This window comes from Juglans regia, chromosome 12 (genome assembly GCF_001411555.2).
Source record: "Juglans regia cultivar Chandler chromosome 12, Walnut 2.0, whole genome shotgun sequence".
NCBI classification, from domain to species: Eukaryota; Viridiplantae; Streptophyta; class Magnoliopsida; order Fagales; family Juglandaceae; genus Juglans; species Juglans regia.
Genome location: NC_049912.1, coordinates 23,773,605 through 23,784,223, shown reverse-complemented (window position 1 = coordinate 23,784,223; position 10,619 = coordinate 23,773,605). Strand labels below are relative to the sequence as shown.

Below are 10,619 nucleotides of genomic sequence, written 5' to 3'. Positions count from 1 at the left end.
AGCCAGCCAACCACGCCCTTCCTTTGTAGGCTTTTTCTTTTTTGACCCTCGCAGAGCTTTTGAAAGTGGTATAAATTGATCTCAACTGTCTATTTTAACCCTCAAAACTTCAACAAGTAGCCGACTTTCCCCCCCAAATTCACCACTGAGTAACATGAGTAGATTATGAATTTATGAGATATTTTTCGAGTTCTTTTTTTTTTCTTCTTAAATAAGAAAATGAAGGTACGAACATGAATACTAGAGAATATGGAATATATATTTTAAACGAAATATTTCAATAGTAATTGTACAATTCAAATTAAAAAAAAAAAATCTCTGATTCTTTTAGAATACTTAGAGCATTCATAATTATTTTTTTATTTTATTTTTTAAAATACATCATCAAATTTTACTTTTTTTTTTTATTTTACATACTGACTTTTATAATATATCATATTTTATTTTATTTATTTTTTCTTCATATCACTTAAATAATATTTTTTTATTCTTTTTAAACATTTCATTTCTACCAATAACTTTGTAATATCCATATTTTTATTATATTTGTAATATATTATTATATACAATGTAATATAATTCAATCCTATACACATAAAATAAAAATATATCAATCAAATAAAAATTAAAAATAAAACCAAAATATGAAAAAATTGGATAAATAATATTTTCAAAATATTCTTTAGAAAAAAATAAAATAGATATGTTTTAAATGAGGAACAATAGAAAAGAATTTGTATTGAAATATAAAAGTAAAAGGAAATGAGGGAGTTAATGAAGTATAAATAATAAAAAAATTATTTGAACGATGAATAGTACCTGCTATATGTAGCGGAGTACTGTAGCAGTTCGTATTTTACATGTTCTTTTACATAATCGAATGAAACTCATTTTACGAATAATTCTTTAAATAATTTATATTTTTTGTATTATACACAAGGCATTGAGAATGCTCTTAGGGTTGGTTTGATTACACAAAAGTTTAAAATTAAACTATCTCATATCATATAGTCATTACAATTTTTTTCAACTTTCACATAAAATATAATAAATAATTTAATTTTTTCAAATTTTAAAATAAAAATAATATTAAAAACTTATATTATAATAATATTTTATTTAATTTTAATAAACACCTTATCTTATCTTACGTATGTAACCAAACGATAACCAAACGGAACCTAATTGCTAGTGACCGGAAAGAAGAAATAATTCCACCAACAACAACGCGTGACATTTATCTGTTTAGAATGTGAATGGTAGTTGCAAAAAATAGAATAAATAACCTGTTAATTAATTTTCAGACATTCCTTGTAAAAAGATGTAAATACGATCAAGTCACGGGACCATTAACACATAGCCAGTTATTTAGTGAGGAGATCAAATTATCAAGAAAATAAAAGAAGATAATGGAATTATAGGAAATCACTATATAAGATAATATATATATATATATATATAATTATATATACATATTTCAGCCAGAAAATATATATAAGGAGTCTTTAGAATATATATTTATTTGTAATACAATCACATTCCTTTCCAGTTAACCCCATGAAAATTCTTCCAAAAAAATAAAAAACCCATGAAAAAAAAAAAAGTAGAGTTAAGATTGCACAGCTGCACAGGGCAGCATACCTGCTATATATATTAGAATAATTTTCAAATCTTAAAAAAAAAAAAAAAAATTTCTTTGTCTTAAACAATTAGATATTATAATAATAATAAAGTCGGGACAATAATAAAACCAAATTCAAGAATAAAATTTTGCTTTTTCTTCATCAATCAATCCACTTTCTCATCCATTTTCCTTGGTGTCTCTCTCTCCCCAATATCCCTTTCCAGAGAATCTCAAGAATTTTCTAAGAAAACCCAATCCCGGTCCCTAACCCTGATCCGAAAGATCCCTTCGGAGACTACCTACGGATCGATTTGGCCTTGAGAATCGTAAGCAGATTAAGATTCCTTTTCCGACTACGAAGACCCAATTTCATTCTTTCCCTCACATCAGTAATCCTCACCCACAATAAATCCCCATTAAAAGATCCCTTTTTTTCTTGCCCTCTCTTATTTCACATTCTTTTTCTCATCCCGATTTTTCCAAGAAAAAACTCCTTTTAGATGACCCTAAAACCCACGTTCAATTCGGTGATTAATGGGTTTTCCTTAGTTTTTGTAATTTTTTTTATTTAAGTTGTATTCTAGAGCTCTCTATATATATGTTGCATAGATGTTTTCTTGAGAAAAGTTTTGATTTTGATCTATAGAAAAGATTTTTGGATCGTTGTGTTTGTGTTGGGATTTAATGGATCTGAGAGTGGATCGAAATCAATGATCTGTATTCGATGAGCTTTTTGGATGAGCAAAAATTTTTGATCATTGTATTGGTGGATTGGATAATAAGCTAAGACGGTGAAGGGGCTGAGCTTACTGCTTTTATCTTCGTTTGATTGGGAACGGGATTATGGATCACGTGATTGGTGGAAAGTTTAAGCTCGGGCGGAAGATCGGCAGCGGCTCGTTTGGAGAGCTCTATTTGGGTACGCAAATCACACGCGTAAAGTAGCATTGTTTGAATTTTTGGTTTTTAACTTGTTGTCGAGAATCAGTTGGCTCATAATGCTCTTGTTTGATGTTGTTTTGTTTCAGGTGTTAATGTACAAAGTGGAGAGGAAGTGGCTGTCAAGCTGGTATGTGTTGGGGGCTGGGGGGTTTGGGTTCATTTCTTTGTTCGGTTTAAATTTTGTTTGGGAAGTTTGACCTTTTCCTCCTTTTGGTATTGGGTGGCGTTGAAGTATAGTGTTAGATACCTGTGAGTGGATCAGTTTTTTTCCTTCGCCGTAATCTAAGAGTTTGAGGTCTCGATTTGTATTTGTAGAGGAACAGTCATGTATTGAACAAGAGAAAAAGGATGGCTCTAGTATCCTTCTACATATTATTGGTTGCCTCTTTCCAATTAACTCTTTAGAAAGTTGGATTTTTTCAATGCCTAAAAGTCTAAAACCATTTTATTAGGTAGCTTTCATCTTTATTTGTAATCAAAGACTTCATCCTCCAGCATCCTTCACATATTATTATCTACATTTACTTTGATCTTAATACCAATCTTAATCTGTAGGTTGAATGTGCATCTGATTCTGGTTTTATTACAAGTTTTATATTAATCAGTTTTTTCTGTGCTTGAGTGGTGTTTATACAAGGTTGAGCACTTCAATTGAAGTTCTTATCGTTCTCTTTTATTTTTGGAAACTATCGCCTATAGTGAGTATATAACTTCAATTGCCCACCTATATTTGTCTCTGTCCCCAGGAGTCTGTGAAGACCAAGCACCCTCAGCTTCACTATGAGTCAAAGTTATACATGCTTCTGCAAGGAGGAAGTGAGTTTCCCTTTCTATTCCTTATGTTTATCGTGAGTTGATACAAAAGGTTGTTTCTGTGAGTTGGATCTTTGTATTATTAATTTATCTTTTACTTGTATGAAGCGGGTATCCCCCATCTGAAATGGTTTGGTGTTGAGGGCGAGTATAATGTTATGGTTATTGACCTTCTTGGTCCAAGCCTAGAAGACCTGTTCAACTATTGCAACCGAAAGTTCACTTTAAAAACGGTTTTGATGCTTGCTGATCAGTTAGTAAGTATTCTATTGTTTTGAATGGAGGTATCTTTGGTAAATATGTTGTTATGTGTACAGAGAAAACGGAAGGTATATTTGGTAAAATGGCTTCCATGCTGATGGTTGTTTTTCTGTTATTTAATGTAGATAAACAGAGTTGAATACATGCACTCACGGGGTTTTCTTCACCGTGATATAAAGCCAGACAACTTTTTAATGGGTTTAGGGCGCAAAGCTAATCAGGTAATAATTTTTTTTATAGAGTCTTAATTTATGCTTTCAACATGCGTTACTTTAAATGCATGTACATGTTGAAACTTAATTGGTATTCTAATATATGTGCACTAGGTCCCATTTATTTCTACTTAATTCCTTGTGTGGTTTTCACTTGAAATATTGTATGTCTCAAAAATGCGATCTTTTCTTGATGTAATTCTCAAAACTGTCTTTTATCTCAAAATAAGTGTCTTGGTGCTAATTTTGAGTATTACACACTAGAATCTTATATGGGTTTGGAGATAGGGCCGGAGACTGGTTTGTTGGCTGTTTTGGGATCTTGAGAAATGGTTGTTGGGGTCAAGGGTGATGAGTTTCATCTTAAGTTTTGAATAAATTTGATTGTTGATTGCTTGATATTTTTGATGAAGCGGAACCTCACAAAGGTAGAACCCTTCAGACCCATCCTTATGGAGTAAGCCTCAGATACACGATCTCACCCACCGAAACTATGTATCAAGTAATCCAAAGGAACTCCTATAGTAGAATTGAACTCGAGATGTCTTGCCTACAGCTCATCCCAACCCCACCTTTGACCACTAGACTATACCTAATGGGTAGTGCTGATTGCTTGATATAACACTCTATGTAGTGAGACTAGAATATATATAGAGTAGATTGTAGTATATAATGATAAGCCCTAGATCCCGATTTATTCCTTCATGGATAATGCTTGTTGAGTGGAAACTATTGAAGTAGGGTTATTTTACGTATAAAAAAAGATTCTAGGGTTATTTATAAAGAGGTGATTTCTAGTTTTTGAAAATTTCAATTGTTACCAAACGTTGATTCCTTAGTAGGTAGAGTTGACTTTTATAATGATCCCAAGAAGTTCCAATTGTAACTTTCAATAGTCTTTTTGGGCTATAAGTCTAGAATATTTGACTTGGAGTTTCCTTAGGTTGTTAGAAACAATATCAAAATCAACCTAGTAACACCATCTAGCATTGGGCAAGGGGCACTTAGTGCAACATGAGTCCTAAGGAGGATGTCTTTAGTGGGGGAGATTGTGATACTCGACTAAGTCCCATATTTGATGGGAGAAGTATGGTAGAGGTGAATGCGCATAATAAAAGTCAATTGGATGCCAAGTCCTACATTGGTTCTTTATTAGGTGAAACGTGAGTTTATTATTATTATTTTTTATAAGAGGGAAGATATTTTATTGATATTGAAATAGGCATAGCCCAAATACATAGGAAGTATACAAGAGAATACTCCTAATTAGGAACTAGAAAGCAACGTGAGTTTATTATGATTCCAAAAAGTTTCGATTGTAACCTTTGCCAGTCTTGGGATTTTATGCATTTAGCATTGGATTATGCATCTACATATTTGCATAATATGACCTTAAATTGGGCTGCATTGGATTATGCATATCCAAAAATTTGCATAGCTATGAACAATATTTCTACAAATTTGAAGATGCACTGTTCATTCTCCAAATCTTATTTTATTATTTTTTTCTCTCTCCTCCCTCTCTCTCTCCACCACTGGATAGAATTTTAGGAAAAGAATTTTAGTGGGTGCTAAATGATAGAATTTGCATTGGTGCTAATTGCAAAATAAAATAAAATAAAAAATTTAGGAAAAAAATAATAATATGTTTTTATTATTTGGCTCAAATATGCATAATCCCATGTGGGAGTTTTTCTTGATATGCAAAATCAATCTCCAAAAGATGTGATTTTACATATGCATATGGAGAAACCAATGCTAGTGCTTTTACATAGATAGTGTAGAATACATTAAGTTTAGCTTGTATTTAGGTATAATCACTTGTCTACTTCCTGTGTAGATGGCAATGCCTATTTACTTGGAATAAAATTTCTTATTACCTATAAAAAAAAAATGTAGAATACATGAAGTTATTAATAATTAGAATACCTAAATTTTTCAGAGTGATGATTAGATGGATCAACCATGGGAACTTGAAAGATACCTATATGGTTAATACACATTCCTAGTTGATTCAATCTATTTCTATATTTTTTCCTTCTTTAGCAAAATTATCCCAACTCACATCTAAGGGGGGACCAAGGTAGGAATATCAGAGTGTTAGGGGTTTTATTTTAAATAAATATAACCTGGCTACTTTTGCCAAACTTTCACAAGACAGTTCAGCTAACCATGTTGTGTAACATATCTTTTTGCCAAATTCCCTTGACCCTTGGCAGCATTGATCTAATTAACTGATACTGACTTAGGGTAGGTTTGGGGGGTGAGATGAGAATTTTGTGTTTTGTTTTGAAGTTTAAAATATTAAGTTTTAATATTATTATTGTTTTGGGATTTGAAAAAGGTGTATTGGGATTTGAAAAAGTTGAATTGTTTATTATATTTTGTATGAGAATTTGAAAAATATGTAATGATGAGATGAGATGAGATGAGAATTTTGTGTTTTGTTTTAGCCCCCAAACCTGCCCTTAGTCTCTTATACATGACTAAGGTCCTTCAGAAATTAATAGTTCTGACTGTTTCAGATGTGTCCTTACATGCATTGCTTTTGTTTTTCCTTGCTTAACCGAGTTTATTTTGAACCATAGGTTTATGTGATTGATTATGGTCTGGCAAAAAAGTATAGGGATCTTCAAACACACAAGCACATACCTTACAGGTAATCCAGCATTATTTTTTTCTTGTGGCTTCTGGCTCCTGATTAGGTTGTTCTTGGTTGTTGTACCCAGTATTTTTATGTCATCTAGACTATTCCCTCATTACCAGTGCATCCTAATCTGAGTTTTTGTTGCTAGCACTGATCAAAAAAATTTCTGTTAGTTCTGTTCTACCAAATTAGAGAGATTTTTATTTCTGGTACAAACGAGCATGCTTCATCACCATCCCCTTTTACTTTTCCGGATTTCATATTTTAACTTTGGTTATTTAAATTTTTTTTTTTTTGGGGGGGCCTTGGGGAGCTGCTCTTGCATGCATAGGCATACTCAGATGTACTTTTTATCTGCCCCCTATTCAACAAATTCTATCATCGGAATGTGACTATATTTCTTACTCCCCAATTGTTCTAGTTATTATATTCATAGATTGCTCCTTCTTAGGAACTGTCCTCATTGGAACTTCTTGCATGTAGAAGTCATGCAAAAATGTGGACAACCTTGGAGAATTAGTTTTTACCTAATATAAAGGTGGATTTTCAAATTTAATGGGAGCTTAATCAATATCTGACATGGTTCCATTTGTCTATGTATGCTTCAACTATCGAGTGTTTCATTATACCCTTGTCTTTGTTATGTTTAATGCATTTGGGTCCCGATCACTAGTGAATTACTGGCTTCCTGATGTATTGATATGCTACTTGTCTGTCATTTTTTAGTATGTCACCATTTGTCAATTGTCAATACAAAGCCTCCCCTTCTTCAAGTCCTTCTCTTGTTCATTTCTGTTTCTCATGAGATTCTCTTTTGGTACAGGGAAAACAAGAATCTCACAGGAACAGCTCGTTATGCAAGTGTCAATACTCACCTTGGAGTTGGTGAGTGAACTTCCCTTTATGCTGCTAATGTACTGTGAGATGGTTTTGAGTTCTTGTTGTCGCTTATTTAGATGTGAATATTATTGTATCTGCAGAACAAAGCAGAAGAGATGATCTGGAGTCTCTTGGTTATGTGCTTATGTATTTTCTGAGGGGAAGGTTGATCACTTATCTGGCATTCTTGCTTCACCTAGTTTGTTTAAGCTTATTTATATTTTAATTTAAGACTTGCAATTCTGTTTCAGCCTTCCTTGGCAAGGCTTAAAAGCAGGAACTAAGAAGCAGAAATATGACAAGATCAGCGAAAAGAAGATGCTTACTCCCATAGAGGTATCATCACTTGCTCCTGCAAGCAACTTATGCAAGACACTTATTCGTTTTACTAGGACTTTTGGTTTTAGTTCATAACAGGAAAAAAAAAAAAAAAGCCCTGGTTAATGCTATAGAATGTCAATAGTCTGATATGCAGTCCACGTTCTGATTTTAAGTGCCCCAAACATATGTAAAGTGAAGGTATAAAAAATACTTATATTCTATTCGACAGGTCCTTTGCAAATCGTATCCGTCAGAGTTCACGTCATATTTTCATTATTGCCGATCACTACGTTTTGAAGACAAACCGGATTATTCATATCTGAAGAGGCTTTTCCGGGACCTATTTATTCGAGAAGGTTACTTTTAGACTATTAACCCCAGCCCTTGAGACAAATTTCACTTGTTTTACTAGAGCTTTCACAAAAACTTGGAATTCAGTGAGTTGTAATTGGTGCAGGTTATCAGTTTGACTACGTATTTGATTGGACTATATTGAAGTATCCTCAAATTGGCTCCAGTTCTAGAGCACGAGTTAGTACCTAATTTGTTAGCATTTACTTATTTGTAAAAAACAGTCTATATGTGGGTGGTAAATGATCTTATTACCTTTTCATGTCCCTTCTCAAACAGCCAAGCGGGAAACCAGCACTAAACCCAGGAACATCTGCTGAGAAAATAGAGAGGCCTTCAGGTCTGTCCCCTTTCACAGCTAGGCTTGGAATAAAGTTGGTTTTGAATAATTAAGTTCTGTAGGTGTTCAGAATTCCTCTAATATGTGTAACAAGGGCTTCGAGCTTGCAAGTGCTGAGCCTTCCTCTGTGCTGTGGATACCTATTTTCACTTTCTAAATGCTGGATTTCGTAGTGTGATAGCTTTGGTATTTACTTGGAAAGTTTATGGAGCAGTAGGATCTATAGTACTTTGTTTAAAATTTTCATATTACTACACGGTTCCATTTCTTATTTTAATGGGAAGATGAACAAGTTTTCAACATATGACGCATACCGTTGTATGTTTCTTCTAGTGGGACAAGAAATCCGAGAACGGTTTTCTGGTGCTGTCGAGGCATTTTCCAGGAGGAATGGCTCGGGGCATGGTGATCACTCAAGGCACAGATCTTCGGATGATGTGCCATCGTCCAAGGATGTGGTGAGTAGTTGCAAGTGGTGTGCAATTTTTCTGCACAATTTTATAAATTTATCCATTTCAATTTCCACATGATCATCTTTTGCACTCTTCTGTCTGTTTTGCGTTTGGCAGCAACCTGATTCTGAAAGGGGACGCTCTTCTCGTAATGGCAGTGCCTCAAAGAGGCCTGTAATGTCAAGCAGTAGGCCAAGCTCCTCTGGTGAGCCCAGTGAGAATCGGTCAAGCCGGCTGGTGTCAGGCAATGGTCGCCTGTCCACAACCCAGAGGATTCAACCTGGGTTTGAATCCAAAACATCTTTTAGCCGTGGTGCAACCACTAGAGGTGGTCGTGATGATGCACTTCGGAGCTTTGAGCTCCTGTCGATCGGTACAGGTAAGAGGAAATAAAGGATGAATCCATCTGGTAACAACTGCTCTGTGTCAGGGCTCAAGACTCCCCCTTTGCAGTTTGTCACGATATCTAAAGTATTATGGTTTTACCTCGGCTACTTTGTACATGTGTATCAATGGTTGGGTTGAACTCGCAGCTAAAAGCTCACTGAAGTTCCTCTCGAGAGCACTTCCAGACTCTTGGTACCTCTTGGAGTTTCTGGCCTTTATTATGGCTCTTGGACTCATCCATCCAAGAAAAGAGGGAAATTATGTCACCTTAGGGAAATGTTCATACATCCTGAGACACTGATAGTTGTAATAAGTACGGCTGTTATTTGTTTTTTTCCGGGAAAAAGAAAAAGAAAAAGAAAAAGAAAACCTTGCTTCACTCGTAATACGCCCTTTGTCGTCTTGCTGTATGTTTTGCACAAATACATTTTCATATTATCTGCCTTATTGTTTTAAGCCTAGTAGTAGTAGTAGTAGTAGTAGTAGTAGTAGTAGTAGTAGTTGGTTCACGAGTCACCCATTTACTCTAAGGGCTATGTAATCAGTTATATATACACTGTATTCCCTTCCTGCATTTATATTCGATGTGGTACTGTCCATCATGTGCCTCGTTTTTTGACCACCATCACATATAACTTAAAAGAAAATGAGAGAGTTATATAACCATTTTTACAACCTTTTTATACAATAATATTTTAAATGAGGAGTATATTTTAAAATTATTTTTTATTTTTTAAAATATTTTATTCTTGTTAAATTAATTGAATTTTTCTACTCATCATCTATACACCACACTTGTTATAGAAAAAATGAAAAAAAAAAAAAAAAGATATGGTGTGTAGGAATGATAAGTAGAATTATTCATAAAAGAAACATCACTTCATAAAAGAAACATCATTTTATATTCTATGTGGTTGTACAAAGGCTTTGTAAAAGGGTTGTGCATGTATTATTATTTCATTAAGAGTGATGCTAGATACTGTTTTAAGATGTAACGTCCGCATACTTCATTTAAAAAAAAAAATTGTATATGCCGTTAAAAATGAATTTTTCGTGTAGTTTTCAAATTTATCTATTTTTTCAAATTAAATGAACAAGACTTGTATACTCTCGAATTGTACAAATCATTATTTAACTATCTGCATTTACTAATAGATAAAACAAATCATTTTAACTCTCTCTCTCTCTCTCTCTCTCTCTCTCTCTCTCTCGCTATCTGATTATTGTAACGGGTATCCTTGCCAATCAATTTCTTGGTGGCGTCCAACAAATTGAGGTGATTTCCGATTGGTTTCTGGTTGTAACGGAAAGCAAATGATTCCCATTTTTTCCCTTGAAACAAACGCATGCACCAGCCTCATTGATGACTGTACTTGTTTATAGTTTCTAC

The 10,619-nt window shown here is 33.8% G+C and overlaps 1 protein-coding gene across 1 annotated transcript; it reads left to right on the top strand.

The window, feature by feature from the left end:
• The first annotated feature begins 1,782 nt into the window (after positions 1-1,782).
• On the top strand, positions 1,783-9,838 carry LOC108981384 (casein kinase 1-like protein 10). The gene is made up of 14 exons (XM_018952521.2): positions 1,783-2,543; positions 2,653-2,693; positions 3,313-3,382; positions 3,488-3,636; positions 3,766-3,861; positions 6,441-6,511; positions 7,323-7,384; positions 7,480-7,543; positions 7,630-7,714; positions 7,929-8,055; positions 8,157-8,230; positions 8,330-8,390; positions 8,724-8,848; positions 8,960-9,838. Exons 1-14 carry the CDS (start codon positions 2,468-2,470, stop codon positions 9,233-9,235), a joined length of 1,377 nt encoding a protein of 458 aa, XP_018808066.1. The 5' UTR covers positions 1,783-2,467; the 3' UTR covers positions 9,236-9,838.
• Positions 9,839-10,619: the final 781 nt, after the last annotated feature.

Excerpts from the sequence above, each read along its gene's own strand:
- LOC108981384 (XM_018952521.2), top strand. The coding sequence starts at position 2,468 with ATGGATCACGTGATTGGTGGAAAGTTTAAGCTCGGGCGGAAGATCGGC. Across the intron at positions 3,383-3,487 it reads CATGCTTCTGCAAGGAGGAA|CGGGTATCCCCCATCTGAAA; the intron begins GTGAGTTTCCCT and ends ACTTGTATGAAG. Across the intron at positions 7,544-7,629 it reads ATGTATTTTCTGAGGGGAAG|CCTTCCTTGGCAAGGCTTAA; the intron begins GTTGATCACTTA and ends ATTCTGTTTCAG.